The 19720-nt window shown below is 36.0% G+C and overlaps 2 protein-coding genes across 4 annotated transcripts in view; one reads left to right on the top strand and one right to left on the bottom strand.

The window, feature by feature from the left end:
• CIAPIN1 (cytokine induced apoptosis inhibitor 1) overlaps positions 1–11166 on the bottom strand; it is a 49206-nt gene extending 38040 nt beyond the window's left edge. The window contains exons 1-2 of one of the 3 annotated variants that reach the window (XM_081747140.1): positions 11002–11166; positions 87–239 (exon numbers count right to left, since the gene is read on the bottom strand). In XM_081747140.1, the coding sequence (XP_081603266.1) occupies positions 87–237 (151 nt within the window). In that variant the 5' untranslated portion in view covers positions 238–239; positions 11002–11166. The other 2 variants (XM_081747139.1, XM_081747141.1) reach the window with 2 other exon arrangements.
• Positions 11167–11205: 39 nt separating this feature from the next.
• Nhe1 (Na[+]/H[+] hydrogen exchanger 1) overlaps positions 11206–19720 on the top strand; it is an 84195-nt gene continuing 75680 nt past the window's right edge. Inside the window, exons 1-3 of the mRNA XM_081747138.1 lie at positions 11206–11716; positions 14474–14613; positions 19471–19551. Of these exons, the coding sequence (XP_081603264.1) occupies positions 11361–11716; positions 14474–14613; positions 19471–19551 (577 nt within the window). The 5' untranslated portion in view covers positions 11206–11360. The remainder of the gene's footprint in view (positions 11717–14473; positions 14614–19470; positions 19552–19720) is intronic.

Raw genomic sequence — 19720 nt, 5'->3', positions numbered from 1 at the left:
TACAACTCAATGTTACTCTTTCTTCTTGCATATCAGACAAGGTAATCCAAGAAAATACTAAACCAGAATGCACAACATACACATACCTAACGTTAGTCTTTCTACATTTTCAAGCTGAACCCTTCCATTAGGACCTGTCTTTTCCTTCAAAAGCTGGATATTATTTTGCAAACTCTCTGCCGAAGCAGTAGATTGCCACACCACAAGAACGGACTGTTCAGGCTTCACAACATCCATGGCTGGAAAGAGAAGCACCAATGATCAGTAACTCTTACATCAATTCAAACTAAGTGATACAGCAGGAAAGTAAATTTTCTTCCTTTTATTGAAAAAAATGCACTACAACAAAATAATTAATCATCAACATTGCGAAAGAGATATTCTACTCACTCATATTTCCATTCTTTATTCTCCATGCATTTTACGTACTCTGTCCAATAAATTCGCGAACTGAAATAGTAGGGGACCTTGCGTTGAAGTTAAGTAGCCTTCACACTAGGATCCTGTGAGCCGCTCGCGTGAGGCGCAGCTGCTAACTTAACATTGTCTTAAATGTACGCCTTCACACTTGCGCTGGTGCAAGTGAGTCGCGGCTCTGAGCTGCTATGAAGATCACCCCGCCAGTAGCTGCCTCGAGCGGGCTGCTGGCGGAGAAGAGAATAACACGCTGTCTTATAAGAGCCCTTCACATGAGAGTGTGAACTCAGTTGGAATGCAGAAAAGTGTACAAACATTTCATGTTGATTTTTTTTTTTTTTCCATTTTGGTGTTACTGTGATGAAATGCATATTTTATACTATTATACAATTCGTCAAACGAAGATATAGACATCCTGAAGTAAGTGAAAAATTTGTCTTTCATCTTCTCTCAGTTTAGGAAACAGACTGTAAAATGAACATTTTTCCAGTCTTGATTGATTTATAGGATGAATCCACATTGTTCTATACCTTTTTTTCCTTGCAATTTATCACTAAGATTAAAGCTACAGCTTTTCCCTCTAGCATGGCTGCCATTTTGGTATCACGATCTTTTAAGCGGTTCAGAAGTATTCAATGCCTTCACACTACACGTTTACACGAGCGGCTCACAAGATCCTAGTGTGAAGGAAGCCTTAGGGCATGCGCATTTGCTGCTCTGTTGGCAGGGAACCCACTGGAGCGGCACTAACACCCAGACCGTCGGGGCGAGCGTACAGCTAGAGGTGGCGTTGGTTTTTTGTCCTATTTTTGTTCGTGTCGACGATGGATATTAATGAACTGATAGGACAACAAATCAACATCAAATTTTTGGTGAAGCTGGGGAAAAAGCTCTCAGGAAATTCATGAAATATTGAGGGCTGTTTATGAAATGAAAAAAAAAAAAAAAAAAAAAAGGAATCAAGCGTTTCCTTGAGGACTGTGAAGAGTGCAAGGATGAGAGAAGGCCAAAAAGGCCGTCGATCTCCTGTGTTAAAGACAACATTGAAATTTTGCAGTCTCCTGTGCTTTTCGATTGTTAATTAACTATCCGGATGATTGCTGATCAACTGAATTTAGGAAAATTATCTGTGCACACGAATTTAAAAAAACATTTGGAGTTAAGAAAATTGAGTGTAAAAATTGTCCCAAAGTTGCTAACATCTGACCAAAGGTTGTCAGCGAGTTCCTCACAAATAATTCGATTACAACGCTAGATCACCCTCACTACTCACCAGACTTAGGTCCCTGCAATTTCTTTTTGTTTCCGAAGTGTAAAAGGGGCATGCGGGAGCAGGACTGGGATGATATGGAGACGGTAAAACGTGAAAATACAAGGATCTGAAGAGTCTGATTTCTGAAGGCTTCCCAAGATGTTTTTAACTATAGGCACGGAGGTGGAACATGTTATTGATACAAATAGGGAGTAGTTTGAAAATGATAGGATTGATGTACCCTACTTTTGTAAAATATAGAGTTTTATGACATTTGTTTACGTATATATTGGACAGACCGCGTATATCTTCATTTACATGTATTTTAATTATTCATTTATTTTCACTTTCATTACTCTACCAGCGAATGAGTTCAGGCGGCCGGAATTATAACTTAAATGCAAATAACAGTGTTACCACCCGGTTAACTTGTAACGAATTTATTACGGTTGTGTTCTTGTTCTGTTCGTTACGTCAAAATAAGACGAACAAAATTTAATTGAGATTATAAAGATGTCTTCCCAAGTCCAACGTATTGTCTAATAGACTTGAGTGACCCAATTCTTTTGGATTGAAATGACAACTCCATATAATTTCCTCTTTCCATGTTTATCAGTTAACAGACAGACTTAGTAATTAAAAAAAAAATCAATAATTTTTACCACACTTTCTGAGACTTCACTTAATAGTAACATATCACTCCCTATTAAGGACACCCATCTGTAAGATAGGAAGACTTCATTGATAAGATGGGGAGAGAGGAAGCTTCTCCTTTACAGATAATGAAATTTAGTTCGGCAAGTCTCTAATTATTTCGATTCAGACATTCGATTCTCTCAGTTCAGTGATTTGATATAATTTGTCCCGATTTTTTGAACGAATCAGTTCGTCGCTATGTCAAAGTGACTCATGTATAGTAGGGAATGAGAGGTCACGTGATTTTTCTATTAGCTTGCTTACACTTTGCAGTAATCGTTGGTCGGGCGGTGTGTGCTGATGAAATGTGGCGCGCAGTTAAATGCCGTGTTCGAGATTTGAAGAATACTTCCAGTGATGAATGTTGTTATATTCGATGAGTTATTTTCTGAGGAATTTCTCTGTAATTTAAACTTATTTAATTTGTCAAGTGAAGTTTGCAACACAGAAAAGAACAGCTGCTAAATTTTGTTTCATTGTAAGAATACTGAAATTAAGTAGAACTTATATTTCGTATAAAAAAGAGAAGTTTTTTTCACCTTTCGTGGAGAACGACTCGAAGTGAGACGTATATAATATTTACAGGAATACAGCGGAATTGTATTCATCCATATATTTTTTTAGTATGTAGTTCTTTTTATTTAATATATTTTTTTAATTTTTGCATATAGTAATAGCTATGTTCGGGAGTTAGGGGGGGTTGCCCCACCTCAAGTGGATAAAAACTCATGCGTTATTTCACTTGCTTCTGCTATATGTATTCCGATATAATGGTTAGTTTTCGGTTTCTATGAATTGTTTTCTAGAACATTGTGGAATTAGGAAATATGGTCGTTCCTGGTGTAGTGTTTTCGTTTATTATTTTGAACATTGAATATTTTTAAAATTGATTAATTTAGGACTATTCTAAGAGTGGAAATTCGGATAGCAATAAATTTATCCTTACTTTAAAAAGTAATATTCAAAATAATTAATGAAAGAATGACAGCAGAATCACCATGATTCCCAACCTGATTGCATTTCGGAGGAACTTGTTCCTCGGAACATTTAAGGAACTCCTGCGAGGAAGAAGTTGTTTTGGAATAGGAATCATTGAACGAATCAAAAATGAATGAATGGCCTAAAAGAAAAATTTGCCTTCGGGTCATTCCATGCCAAATCATCACAAAAAAGTGTACTTTTCAACCCGACCATCTCCGATTTACATGAAAGTCGGTGAAAAGTGAAAATACATGAAGTTATATACACGTAAAATTTTACCCCTCACTGATGTACGATGTCCATACAGCAGTGTTGAAAACTTGAGAAAAAACGCAAAATTTGACCTCGGGTGCTCTGCAAAATTAAATCATAACTTCGCTTCTAATTGAGGTAGAAACTTCATGTTGGTCTTAATTTGGAGCTAAAGCGGCCTAGTATCTACTAAAAATAGTTACAGTTCAAAATATTATATTTTTGTTTTCAAGGTCAAAAGGCGTAACCTTTGACCTTGAATATCTCAGAAAATGTATCTTGATTTTCATTGTAGAAAAAATATAATTAACAGTAAAATACCGTCTCTTTTTGGTATAAATTTCATTTTGGGAAGGTTATGGGAACAGGAGTAAAAACAAATAGAAAGTATAAGTGTGGCATATTTTTTTTATGTCTTGGCGTGTGAAATGACACAATAGTAAACTATAATTGCACCAAACATGCACAACACAAGTTCACACTCTTCCTTTATCATTCTCTAGGTGCACTGCTAGTCTGCGAAACAAACTCAGTCCTGCTCAATCTTCTGTGAAGGGCAAAAGTGATTAAAAGACTAGTGTTTCCGTAAGGAGTGATAGTTCGCAGAAGTGCATGAAAATGGCCTAAACATTGTGTTCTTGTGGAAGCCAGTGTTACACACACTGTATGTGTGTGCGTGCTTTACATCAGAATGTTAAGTTATTAGTGGACGGGTGTAAATTAGGCAAGCTAATGGAAGACCATGATATTAATTTATCCACGTACCACCACTATTTGGCAAATATGATGTGCAATCCAAGCAAAGCACAGTGTTGGTTCCAGCAATGTAGTGACTGTGTCGGATCCAATAATGTAAAGACAATATTGGAAAACGTACTAGAAGGCAATGCCATTGAAACTGTTACCTGCAAGCAGTGGATTACATCACAAATATGCACACTTGAAACATTTGTCAAGACCACGACGAATTCATAGATTTATTTATTTCTAAGTTGATACAATTACAAACACACACTTTCATTTTTGCACAGCAATCAACATACTTGAAAAGCCTAAAAGATAACATACAGGTGGGTGAAATTATTGTGTTGTGTGATTTTGCTGAAAATTATTCGTTCATACTACAAGACGAGGTGCAGGGTTTCTACTGGAACAATGCTCAAGCAACAATACATCCATTTGCCATTTACTACAGAGAAATGTCTGCAGGGAAATTGGCATGTACAAATTTAGTAGTTATTTCAGATTGTTTGCATAGCTGTACATACGTTTCAAAAGCATCTCACTCAATTTCTGAATATTCAACAGAATATTCAACATGTAACTAAGATATATTATTTCTCAGATGGGTGTGCAGGCCAATACAAAGCAGAAAAAAACTTTTCAAACCTGGTATACCACAAATTTGACTTTGGGATTCCAGCGGAGTGGCACTTCTTTGCCACATCGCATGGCAAGAATTCATGCGACGGACTAGGTGAAACTGTCAAGAGACTAGCCGCTAGGGCAAGTTTGCAACGTATCTATACTGATCAAATTATGACTCCACGACAACTGTTTGAGTGGACAAAAAATAATATCAAGAATATGAACTTTGTATATGTGTGTCAAAATGAAATCCTGGAAAATGGGCGGATGCTTCACAGTCGACATGAAGAAGCAAGACCAATACCTGGAACTCACGTATTTCATGCTTTCATCCCAGGAACAAGGAATGAATTAGTAATAAAGAGGTTTTCAACAGACACAACCAGTACTGTGCAGGAAACAAATAGCCCACATGAAACATTGCCGTTGGAGGAAATTAAAGGTTTTGTGACTTGTATCTATAATGATGCCTGGTGGTTAGGTTGTGTCATGAATGTAGATGTAACATCACAAGAAGTTTTGATAAATTTCCTACATCCCAAAGGACCATCACCATCATATGTGTATCCTCCCTATCCAGACATATTGAACATTCCAAGTGAACAAGTTGATCCACGTACTGCAACTGGGCGAACTTACACATTAACTGCTGTGGAAACTAAAAAATTCAGAAGAAGCACTGCAGAGGAGGAGGCACTAACTTGTATTTTGCTGATAAGTTCCCCCCCCCCGCAAAGTATAGAGAAGGGGGCCCAAGTTGTAAAGCCGATAGAAGTAAGGTTGAAGTTCTACTTCTTTATTCATCGCAAGACCTCGGGGCCCCCCGCACTGCGGGGGTTGCGGGGGCAGCTGCTACGCCACTGTATACAGCATTACATTTCATCCTTCTATTAGGTACGTTCCATACATAAATGTTAAGGCATTCAATTTAATCTGCAGTATTATGTTTTCAGGAATTTTTTTTACTCCTGTTCCCATAACCTTCCCAAAATGAAATTTATACCAAAAAGAGATGATATTTTACTGTTAATTATATTTTTTCTACAATGAAATCAAGATACATTTTCTGAGATATTCAAGGTCAAAGGTTACGCCTTTTGACCTTGAAAATAAAAATATAATATTTTGAACTGTAACTATTTTTAGTAGATACTAGGCCCCTTTAGCTTCAAAATAAGACCAATATGAAGTTTCTACCTCAATTAGAAGCGAAGTTATAAGTTATTTTAGCAGAGCACCCGAGGTCAAATTTTGCGTTTTTTCTCAAGTTTTCAACACTGCTGTATGGACATCGTACATCAGTGAGGGGTAAAATTTTACGTGTATATAACTTCATGTATTTTCACTTTTCACCGACTTTCATGTAAATCGGAGATGGTCGGGTTGGGAGCTGTGATGATTTGGCGTGGAATGACCCCTTCAGCTCTTTCCTTTGACTTAATGAAGGAAAACAAATTAAAAAACATATTTTCAAAGAACAGGGAATATTCTCACAGGTACTGCCATTCCAACGTTAGTGCTAGTTCAGAAACTGATTATGGTGACAATATAAATGAAGAACAATGTCACTGACCTAAGGTTTTCATGAAAACTTGATTCGTTCGATAATCATACTAGAGGCAAACAACGTAGGTACAATGACTCCGTGGTAAAGTACTCACTTCTGCTATGCGAGGTTCCTGGTTCGATCCCAAACTATGGGTCAATTCACATGAAGTAATCCAATCAATGCTGCTTGATCATTTTCAATTTTGTGTTTGTTTATATACTAGTATCGTATACATTTGCAGTCAAGCTGGGTTTTAAAATTTTGAATTCCAATCCGTTTGTTGAGCGCGTGTGTCAATTAGTGACTTTCTATACGTAAACGTGAACTTGTATGTCTTAGAAATTGTAATGTATGTGGGAAAATGTATAAATTATTATGTACAGTTGATCGGCTGAAAGTGAACTATGTATACTATAACCGTATTTGTTTTGGTTATAGCATTAAGGAGAAATATTTTTTATTCATAAGGCATACTGCAGAGCTAGGCTATATTCATCAAGTTAAAATCTCAGAAATATTTATTTCTATTGCTTTTTCCTTAACCGCATAACATATAATTTTCTTTGCAAAAGTAGTTTCAAATTATATATATATATATATATATAGTACGTTGAAGCAAACATTACTAAAACTGTCTAAAATTTAGGCCCGAATTAGGCATTTGAAAATCGCCGATTTTAAAACCACGAGTATATTCGTTCGTAATAAAAGCAGATGTATCTTATTGTTAGTCTTACTTTTTTGAACACTTTTTGTGTACATGAAGCGACAACGAATCTTTTAAAATGTTTTATTCAGTTCGTTCAATTTATTTGAACTACAAGCTGATCAAAATTGAGATTTAAATTTTCCCGCAAGAAATATTAAAATTCCGAATATGTACGTTCCACAATAATCATTACCAAATTACACTAGCATCTTGAGAAAACGAAACAGTGGGGAAAATGAGTACAGTATAAGTAGATATTCCATTCAGTCTATTACGAATTTTTGTATTCTTTTTGCAAAAAATACCATTATTACAAACAGAAATAACAGACAAACGATTTCTCGGTACAATGTAAATATGCTATTTCGGCTTTAGAGTTGCCCCTCCAGTCCAGAGTTGCCCAATTGCATTATTATGGGGTTAGAGAAAAAGAACTGTCTCTGATTAAATCTTATCTCAGTAACAGAAAACAGGCTGTTCGCGTTGGTAATTCAATTTCAGAATTTTTGCACGTAACAACTGGTGTACCACAGGGAAGTGTCCTGGGGCCATTTCTTTTTCTAGTTTACGTTAATGATTTTCCAAGTTTTCTTCCTTTTAACAGTGTTTTGTATGCTGATGATACAACTGTCTTAACCATGGATAAAAATTTAAAAAATATTCAAACTAAAAACACTCAAATGTTAGAAGCGTGTTCAGTATGGCTAAATTGTAATAGGCTGCTATTAAATGAATCAAAGACGGATGTTTTGTATTTTCATCTTAATAACAACATACATGATTTGAATGAGTGTCATTCTGTAAAATTGTTAGGAATCCACTTGGATCCAAAGTTAAACTGGAACATACATACTGAAAATCTATGTAGAAGACTATCTAGAGTTATATATTTATTACGTAAACTAAAAACTGTTGTTAGTGAAAAAATACTTCTGTCAGCTTATTATGCTTTCTTTCATTCTCTATTGCTCTACGGTATATTATTATGGGGTAATTCAACTGGTGCTCAAACCGTTTTTAAATGGCAAAAAAAGGCAATAAGAGTGTTAAAGGGACTACGTGATAATGACTCTTGCAGACCTTTCTTTAAAGAGATGCAAATCATGACAGTGCCCTCAATGTATATCTATAGCTGTCTCATGTATATTAAAGAAAACTTGGAAAATATCAGTACCCGAAATAAAATTCATTGCTATGACACAAGATACGGAGACGACCTCGATACACCATATTTCAGGTTAAATAAAACACAAAAGAGTTATAAATACACTGCGATGAAGATTTATAATCTTCTACCTACAGAAATTCGTGGTATGTGTAATAGAAACTTCGAGAAACACTGTAAATCTTGGCTCATTGAAACAGCTGTGTATAGCGTTTTAGAATTTGAGAAAGAGTTAAAAAATAAAAAGTGACTAGTTATGTACTTATATATTCAATGTATATATTTTGTATAATCTCTTGACGTTGTCTATTGCAACAAATGTTGTTTAACGACAATAAAAATATTCTATTCTATTCTATTCTATTCTTGGACTTTGCAACATACAAAAGACAGTGCTTAAAGTATTAAAAATTGTTACATTTCACTTAACTTCAGTACTCCGTGGGCTTCACAAAAATTTAATAGGTTTTCTTCATTAGTTTTGCGCATCCGTTACACCTGTTCGCGATATTTGCCATATTTTACTACTACCATGCTCCCGAAACCTTCCGCGAATGCTTCCGCACCCGGCAAATAGTACTAACTTCCATATATATTTTCTTGTATTAAACATAACTCTCCTGCCGAATTTATATTCCTAAACATCAAATTATCATTTCTTACCTCATTTCTCCTGTAAATTTTCCTGATTTTTATAAAAAGCGGAGGGGTAACTCTAAACTTAATCCCTATTTCAGTTCCGTCATTTCGTCAATAAGCATTGGCCTCCAATGCCAACGAATCTTACGCAAGAGCGCCAATCCTGGGGGCCCGGGCCCCCCAAAGTTCATGTAGGCCCACCTAGTGTGTATATGAATATACAATATTTGGCATAATTTAATGCAATTTGTCTTAACATCCTCATATATACACCTTCTGCGTCTGAGTGGAGCCTCCCAAATTTACAGAGAGATCGGCGCCCTTGATCTTACCCACGTCTAGCGGACACCCATATACTCAGCTGCGTATGGCGAACGTAAGGAATATCCATTTAAATTTATATCCAGATCTTTTTTTCTTTGCACGGATATATTCGTGATCATAATTTTGGCTTTAAAAAAAAAGTAATAATTCGTGGTTTTAAGTTGAGCGGTTAATTATAATACGATATTTAGTTGGTTAAGGTCGGGAGCTTGCCTGCTTTCATTACATACTTTAGTGCAATTTAAGTGTACATTAGTTTTGAATTTTTTAATGCTGTAACAGGGAAAGCTTGGCATCCCTCATGCATATAGTTTGTCTGGTTTCCTTTGTAGCAGTCTGAAAATGTGATGGTTCTTGCTGTAGTTTTTCTGTTACTATTTTATACATTGTATATTTCAAATTTTGATAAATCAAGACCTGTTGCGACGGGAAGTAGGCATGGTTCTAAATCTATCAGCATTTGAATAAGGTGCGTAATGTTTAAAACAATTGTAGAAACATTACGTTTGAACCACCATGATTTCTATCCAATTTCATTCGTGGTTCCTATTAATATTGCACGAACTGTTCCGAAGAACTACTTCTCTACGAATCTATTCATTGAAGGCAATGACCAAAGTAAAAACTTGCCGAGTATTAAATTTTACCTGTCAAATTTGCCAACTGCGGTGTGCCTAAAGTTGACTAGCACAGAGCCCAGCAATGCACTTTCTCCCATTAGAAGCAGTTTTTAAAGATACTACGAATACGGATCCGTAGATTGGAAAATGTACAGGAAATTTGGTAATGTCTTGAATTTGCCCATTTCATGTCGAGAGCATAACCCAACCAACTCCTGGGGAGTTTCTAACCCTTTCCTACTACTACTACTACTATACTATGGATTGATATAATAAAAATGCACAATTATTTAATCAATTTACGTATGGATCCCGATATTAAATTTGCCCTACTATAATGTTGAGCATTTGCCACCCACATAAAGATCTTCCTTAAATATTACCGGTATTCTTCCTTTGTGAATTACCGTAACTATCTTACCTATGATTTAATACACCATATTCTTAATCTGTAGTTTTCTTTCTAAATTACATAAAATTTACTAATAAAGGTGCAGTTATACAGATCCACAGATTGTAAAATGTACGAAAAAAATTGAAGAAGTCTTTAATTTGCGTATTTTATGTCGAGAACAGAACCCAACGAACCCCTGCGGGGCTTCTAACCCGTTTCTACTTCTATTACTACTTATTCTATGGATCCGTATAGTAAAACTGCTTGCATCTTGTGGGCTGCATATTCTCAATCTACTCATAATTTGTGCATAGATACGAATCTACTAGAATGCTAACAACTTGAACTGCGATAATTAAGAAAATTGAGTTTTTTTCGTACTTTTCTACACAGTTGAGCCCCTAAACTTCACCTAAGTATATTAAAACTACTATACATTAAACTGGTAAGAACGTTGCACAACTTACTAAAATACGCAAACTCCTGAAACACTTGTCACAATTGTTTTTCGTGCTGCAGTTGTGGAGTGCTTTAAAAGTACTTTCTTGAGAAAACTCACTCCGTTCGTCATTCAATATAGACGGCAAATGGAAGTACACAAAAGATGTAATGTACGTTTGAGCGGTTTTACTTACCGTATTCAATTCGTGGTCTAATCAGCGAAAATTACTTCTGTTTCAGCTCTGGTTATTGACTTGAGTGTCGGTATGTATAAACGCAAGATATATAAAATAAACGCAAGGTATAAACGAGTTGAAATACTATTAAAAAGATTTTGGGTTTGAGCGAAATTTAAAAGTATTTTGAGATGTGATATAAACAGACCTTCCTTTTTCAGCCTGGTACCACTGACAAAAGAATAACGTAGCAGAAGTTAATTGAACAGCTGATGATGATTTGTGGTTAATTAGTGAAAGTCAATGACTGAAATAATTTGTTCGCGTTAAAAGATGTAATATGTACTGAAGTCGTACACTCATCTACTTTTGTTAATATGTACATACGCGTTAAAGTTACAATTATTTCTTTCGTTTTAGTTTTGTCTGTAGCGAAGATAGTTTCGTTAGCAGAATGTAGTAATGATACACCATTGTCAGAGCAATGTGTAGGTGAAAAGAATTTTGAGAGTCAGTTAGCTCGTAACAAACGAGAAACGAATTCTGGAAATAAAGGGAACATAGCAGGAAGTGACAGTAATGTTAAACCAGCTGAAAGTGGATCCGTCTTACAAGTAGACACACCTAAGAGGGAAAGCAATGTGAGTGTAAGTCCAGCGACAATCAGTCAAAATGTCTCTGATATTACATCAAACGCTACTAAGATCAATGCAACGGAAGCAACGAAATCTGAGTAAGTAATCAAAACGTACAGATCATGAATACGGGAAGACGTACACCCTTTGTTTTGGTAAACCACTAGAAAAAACTTGAAAAATTATAAGGGTTATGTCGGACAGATGGAGGCCAAGTATCCTAACCTAACGTGACGTATCCTAATGTAACCTAACCAAAGTTAACGTTAGTTTTAAATACTGGCTCCCATCTGACCGACATATGCCAATTAAGGTTCACTAATAACCTGCATGAGCAATGGTGGGTATACGCGCAACAAAGCCCGCTCCAGTTATAACACAATGGCGTAGGTAGTACCCTTCCGCATTGGGACTATTTTCGACCGTAGACACACACCGCCATACTTAAAACAAAAACATGCTCACCAAGACAGAATATTTCAGAAAAAAAAACAAGAAAAAATGTAAACCACACGTACTTTCTAATACCTACAAAGAGAATCTGGAGCGTGTATTATAAAGTTTATCCCCCGGCGTTAAAGTTTACAAAACCCGCTCCAGCTCTAACCCAGTGTTCTAGATAACATCCTTTCCAATGGAGCGTGTATTATGAAGTTTGTCCCCCGGGGCTAAAGTTTACAAAGCACGCTCCAGCTATAACCCAATTAAAAATTGGGGCAAGCCCCCCATCCCCCACCTGAATAATTTACGAAAAAACGCTATTAACATTCAAGTAAGGCAACACCGCCGTTCCCCCAAAATTGTAATACACTAAAGTAAACAAGACTACTTACCACAATATTAAAATGAAATCGGCAATCAAAAAATCCACAGCATACATCGTGCATAAAAATTCGTCAAACAAGAAAAAAAAAATATGTATCCAAGTTCATGTTCAATTAAACTTTGGCGACCTTCCTTAACATAACACCAATGGAAAAAAATGAACAATCTGCTGCACACGTAACTTTCATTTAAAAAAAAAAAATCACGCCAGAAGCACTTTACTCCATTAATCCACCGATTACACTGAAAAATGTAATATCTTCTGCCCTTAACTTTAAATTTGCCCCACATACACGGCAATCAATTTCCAAGTTGATTCAACCGTGACGCTCTGAAAACTTTAATAATTCCTTCTCGTTACTATATGTCAGTGGAAAATTCACGTAAGTTAATATCAACCATTTCACATTGCAGTCATAATACGAACTTATGAGAACACACGTATTTAACTACCAAAGAAACTGAAGTACACACACACACCGCGCTCTACTATACGTGACACACAGGAACACGTGCTTTCGCTATACCTCATGACAAGACTCAGACGATACTTAACCAGGTGCAGTTAAACTAATAACAACGCCATCTGTTGATCTAACACTATAACCAAAAGTCAAACAAACAAATAAATATAAACAAGAAGTACTTTTCGGTGCGGAAGACAGCACTGGAACGTGTATTCTAAAGTTTACCCGCCTCTGGTAGGTAGCCATTAAAAGTCACGAATGCTATCTATCAGAGTCAGTGCAGGGTGAAGGTGGTGGGCCTGCGAAGATGCTCAAGTAAGCGTCCGAAAGAAGCAGGCGCATGAGCGATGGTGCGTATACGCACAAGCTAGGGTATTGGAAGGAAGTGGGTTATGGCAATGATACGTGTTTCAATAGCACTTATGGTTTTATAGTAGTTATACTTCTCTTGTAAACGTAACATACAGATTCTGTGCAGTGTGCAGAAATATGCTGCCGATGGGAATAGCATCTAATAGAGTCATCTTTCATATGCAACTCACTTATTTTATCCGTCGTAAAGCACTGGTAGTGATCTTACACTAGCAGCTCTACACTTATAAACCTAGAATACAGCTGTATTAGTTTGTAATTAATTCTATCGGCTGCAGAAGTTTGTACCTTATAAACATATCTTTTCATGCAAAGTATAGAATTTTCCCTGTAAATCTTCCAAGTCCGCAGAATCTTCATGAAAGAACTCTGCATGGAACTGTCATCTGTACACATGCAAACTCGCTTGCAAATATCTTCACTGCAGAAAAACACACGTACGATGATCTCCGAGAATCTGGGAATATCTGTAAATGCCAATGGTCACTGCCGCGCAGGTGCATGGAAATTCTGTTCTTTGCGTCCTTCTAGCAAAAGAAGAATGACCACCAATAATTGTAACCTCTGTCACAATGCAATATGTGCGGAACATAGAACAATGTGATCTGTGATGCAAACTAAGAAAAAAAATTCTTAACTTTTACAGTCAAATATTTAAAATTTTCTGTTCCAATTTCACAATATTTACGGTTCCATCTAAACATGCTTCCTTGCTCCATACTAAAGTGGAACAATTTTTTTTTATTTTAGGTCTACCTTATATATTCTAGTTCGCAAAATATAGATATAAAATTAAAAAAAAGTTCATATTCAGTTTTTTCTTCTCCCCTCTCCAGGCATCATATTTTTTATTTTCCAAATACGCATGACGCTAAGATTTATTTATTTATTTATTTATTTTTCCCGCACTGGACGTAAATAAACAAATTATATATTTGTAATATACACATATAACTGAATCCTACATAATTTTTAAATTTTTAAAATTATGAAGGCTTTGTGACGACGTGACAGTTAAAGAGGGTAATTAGTGTTTTAAGGTTTACTCTTACATTTATCTGCCGTAATTGCCTCATGTCACTCTATGTTATTTTCTCGTGTTATACTTTAAATTATGCTTTTCTTAGTAAACTAGAGAGATTTTCTTACAGTCAGCGTCATTAAAATTATTATTATTGCATTATTTTCCAGAGCACCAGGGACAAATGCTACGAATGACACGTCATCGTCTACTACACCGATATCACTTGATCCTGTTTTGCCAGAAAAAGGCTCAGCAGAACAGGAGCATAATAGCTCCATGTCCATATTTTTCGTACTGGTCGTTCTAGGTAAGAATTACAAAAAATACGTACAACTTTGAAGTCCTTAATCAAATTAAAGTTTAATTTGCTTTAAGAGATATTTAGAATTAAGATGTAAGAATCGGATGCAGCTGTAGCTTAGTATATGTTATTAACTATCCTGTTTATTGTCCTTTAACTATTAAGGAAATGAAAGGCTTGATAGGGTATTGTTTTATTATCAGTTTTCTCTTAACCCTTGTTTACTACTACGGGGTCCTTTTGGGATTCGAGAGGTACTTAATATAGTATATGTCTTAAATGAACGTATCTAAAAGTCTGTTCTTGTATTTTTTCCCAGTGTATGTTTAATATATTGAACTCAAAACATCGTTTGCTGTTGTTTTGGTGTTGTGTAAAAATGATTGTTTACCTGTGGGGACGTAAAAGTACCCCATCAATTAGTAATCAATTATTTATTTATTTATTGTTCCTTATTTCCAAACGAGCAAAACTAGTAGTTTACATAATTCTCAATAGATGCCAGAAACTACTAATATATTATTCCCAAAAATTACTTCATTATTAACGTAATAAAGTAAGTTGGGTGTGTAGTAAGAAAAAGAAAAGTTCTCTTATATTACCCTACGTTGTGACCTTCCCCAGGTTACAATCTGGAGGAATAGATACCTTGAAACTTGCTTATAATTTTTGAAGAGGTCGTAACTAAGAAAGTGGCTAGTTTCAAAGGGCTAGTGCCCGTTACTGCAAGCAACAACCACAAGAAGATGAAATTACTTTTCTGGGTTGGAATTGCGCCTGTTACCTGGTGACGAGATCGTCAAGTATTTCTTTTCTATTTTGGATGATGATGATGATAGTGATGTTAAAGATAACAGCCTGAACTGGAGTACAATGCAATGAAGTGTTGTTTTGAAATGTATCTGTATAAAATTTCCGTACGAAACACCAATAATTACTTATTTTTAATTAGGATCTGAAGAGGGCTCCACGGTATCTCCTATTCTATATTATTCACGATAATACACAACTCAAGGGTTAATAGATAACGTGTTATTGAATTTGTTATTGCTGGTCACAGATGATATATTTTCGTACCATAAAAATTCGTTGTCGATTTTGTCAAAACTTACGAATGATAATTTATCCTCAATTTTGTTCAGCTGAATGCGGTCTATCAACTGTTTATATATGTCTTATCTTTGGACAGAAAAAAATGTCATTGTACTTTGATAATTTTGTAGAATTCCAGGAATACTTCTTCTTCTTCGTCTCCGCCTTTTCCCATGTTTATATAAATTGTGTGTTCCCGTCTTTAATTTTCTTTCCTGTTCTCTCCTCTATCCTGAGCATCCTTTGTTCTCCTTCAATTCATGTTGTGTCTTGTCCTTCCATCTCATTTTGAGTCCTCTTTTGCCTGTTACCCACAGCTTTCCAGTTCTCTTTGCAGCATAGTCGTCGTTTCTTCGTTCTACGTGGGCGATTCAGAGAGTAATGCCTCCAAGCCCACTACTTGGCCAATAGTACTGCGAACGAGTCTGAACTGTTTATCATTAATTCACTGATGTTTAAGCTATAGAATGTCACTTGTTTCACCTTCCTATCTCTTCCCGTTCCAGAGTAATGGAGCAATCCATGGTAACCAGTGGTGACGTCCGGTAGAAACAGCGGGCTGTTATTGAATTTATGACTGCGGAAGGTTGTACGCCTAGGAACATTCATCTCCGACGACAAGTCATGGATACACCATTACGACCCGGAAACGAAGCGTCAGTCGATGAAGTACCGCCACACGTCTTCTCCTCCGCCAAAAAATTCTAAGTTGTTCCATCTGCTGGCAAGGTATTGTTGACATTCTGCCGCATCCTGCCAGTGGTTCGGATCGTGCACCTTGCGACTTTCGGCTCTTCCCCAAACTTAAGGATCACTTCAAGGGCCAACGCTACAGTTGAGACCCGGAGGTGGAAGCAGCAATTCAGCAATAGTGTCACCAGCAGCCATCACAATTCTTCGTCGACGGCATGAAACATCTAGTTTCGCGTTGGCACAAGTGTGTTGCCCGTAATGGGGACTATGTTGAAAAATGATGCCATTATTTGTAGCTGATATTGCAAGCTTTCCACTGATATCTGTATCGGTAATCTTGGAGGCATTACTTTCTGAATCACACTCGTACTTGTCTCAGTCTCTGTTCTTGAAGCTTTTTATTCAAGGGTCCCACCTTAACGGTGCCTCTTTTATACAAGGTGCGGAAAAAGTCCCGTTACGGTCCAATATTTCGCGAAGTATACAAATCAGCAAAACGAAAATAACACGTATTAAATAATTTTGAAAAAAACTATGTAATGATACCAAACGCAACCCCCTATCCCCGCCCCTTCGTGGATACGGGGAGTAACTTTAAAATTTTAAATGGAATCCCCTATTTTCTTATTGCACATTTGGATTCTCCAGAAAAAGTGGCAATGATTTGACCCAAAATTGAAAACAATGTCTTCGCAAATGACCCTTGAATCGACCCACACACAAAAAAAGGCGGTGCACCAAAACGTTACGAAAATGAAAATTGTGAATCCCGTGCTCTATGGCCGTATGGTTAGCGTATTGGATTGTGGATTCAGAGTTTGACCACCCCCCCCCACCCCCCGTTCAAATCAGTCTTTTTTTCCTTTATTTCCCTAAATAAATTCCATACTTTTTAACTTCAATTAGTACCTTTTTGAAGTTATATAGAATACAAATTTCGGTGATTGTTTTTCAAACTAGCTTTATGAAGTAGTTCTTAGTAATAGGGTTATTTACAAGAAAAATAAACCATTTTTGTCCTCATTTGTATTTTCTTGCAAATTAATAAATATAGACAAATACATTATTTTTATCGAAGTTAAAATATATGAATTCATTATTTGGGTTTAAAAAAATCACAAAAGAAATGTTACTCTGAGCGGGAATCGAACTCACGACCTCTGATTGCGTAGTCTATTACGCTAACCGTATAGCCACAGAGTACGATACAGAGAGGCCACATTTTCAATTGTTTTACCGCCCCCTTTATTTTGTGTGTCGACTCAAGTACCATCCGTGAAGGCACTGTTTTCAATATTGGGTTAAATCACTATCACTTTTTCTGGAGAATCCAAATGTGCAATTAAAAAATGGGGGTTTCCATTTAAAATTTTAAACTTACCCCCCCCTCATACTTCCGAAGGGGGTGGGTATAGGGGGTTGCGTTTGGTATCATTGGATAACTTTTTCAAAACTATTTAACTCGTGTTATTTTTGTTTTGCTCATCTTTATATTTCGCGAGATATTGGACCGTTCTAGGACTTTTTTCGCACCCTGTATATATATATATATATATATATATATATATATATATATATTAAATTTTATCCTTCCTCGTCACACCACACATCGATCTTAGCATTTTCAGCTACGCCACTTCCATCTTCTTTCCCTGTGATTACCCAGGTTTCACTACTGTACATCGTTGCCGGTCTTACCGTTTTATACATACGGCCTTTTAACCTGCAATTAAAAGAAAGAATTATTCATGTCTATGGAATGTTTAACTTCCATGAAAGAATTTTTTTGAAGTGAAGATGAATACTAAAAATGTGAAAATCATCTTGAGTTAAAACTAGTCTTACCATTTTTCTCCATTTTGTTATTGGTGAGGTAACACCTCAAACGATTATTCGTGTTTTGAAACTGAACATGCATGATAAGGTATTTGTGAAGGGAGTTATCGAAGGTTTTAGATCACTTGAACTCTTGGCTTCGGTGGTTATAGAATATATTAGAATAAAATATGTTGGAAGAGTACTTCAAACAATCAAGAAGATTCAGTAAGAAGAAAAGAAAAAATGCTGAAAAATATCTAAAAATAAGGAAGCTTAAGGAACGCTGAAAAGGCTTCAGGAGTTATTTTGTTTGTTTACAAATCTTACGTATATTTCTTTAATTATTCTTTTTCGGTTAATGCACTATTTAAGGATTCAACAAACAAATATGATATTTCATTTATAATAAGACATTTACATTCTCAGTATTATAATTGTAGGCTGTGTTACGACCTCCTCACGGTAGTCATTACAGTCCGCCAAGCTTGGAACGTTTTACATATCACATAATACAAAAGGTAAACTTGCATAAAGGATATTTGCTAATCACATCTCGTTAAAGTATAGCGACCTTGTATAAAAGAGTTAACATATGTTCAATATGTTTTAAATAATTTCGGAGTGATAGTCGTTTACATATTTCTTTTCTATTTTTGGGGCCACGGTGACTCAATGGTAGTGTTCACCTTTGTTACTTGGATCCCTCGTTCGATCCCCGCTCACACCAAGTGAGCTTTGTAGTGGACAAACACCGTGTGCATGGGTTTTCTCGGGATTCTCCCGTTTCCTCCCACTTTCTTCATTCCACCATTTCATTTGTTTCTCATCACCATCGTGTCCTTTAGCCTACACAGCATAACCGTAGGACGTAAAACTTAAAGTTTCATATAGTCTTTCTCTATGTTTCATCTTGGGTTATTTAGAAGTAGGAGTAGATGAATCGCTTTAGCGTTTTTAACATTTAACAATTGTATATGGGTCTTGATTTAATGTAAATGAATCCTTCGGGGAACTTACGTTGAGACAAAGGGTGGGAAATGGAGAACTAGTGCTGCAGCTTGAAACATCTGCATGCCAATGTAAGCAATCAAAGAAGTCTCATTTCATAAGAAAGTTAGAGCTCTGACTTGCAAGATGTAATGTTATTCACTGAATTACATAGGAGGATACTAAGTGGTATTAAGTATTTTATTTGATTTTCTTTGATGACAGTAATAATAATAATATTCATATTTTTCTGTAATGTTTATTTTCTTTCAGCATTATGTATTCTTATGATTCATCTAATGCTTCAGACGAACTTCCAATACCTTCCAGAAAGCGTTGTTATTGTGTTCTTGGGTAAGTTTTTATTTCCTATACTCTATGTACTTAATTCTCTTTAAGAGTAATGTTTGTAAGCAATGAAGGCAATACACCAGAAAAGGCTTTAACTGACTAATAACTGTATAGACCAAAATTCTGGTTCATGAGTTTATGAAATAAAATGTGTTTGCTGTAGTACTTAGGG

Source organism: Thermobia domestica, chromosome 18 (assembly GCF_964235325.1).
Source record: "Thermobia domestica chromosome 18, izTheDome1.hap1.1, whole genome shotgun sequence".
Taxonomy (NCBI): domain Eukaryota; kingdom Metazoa; phylum Arthropoda; class Insecta; order Zygentoma; family Lepismatidae; genus Thermobia; species Thermobia domestica.
This window is presented reverse-complemented; position numbering and strand designations above follow the sequence as displayed.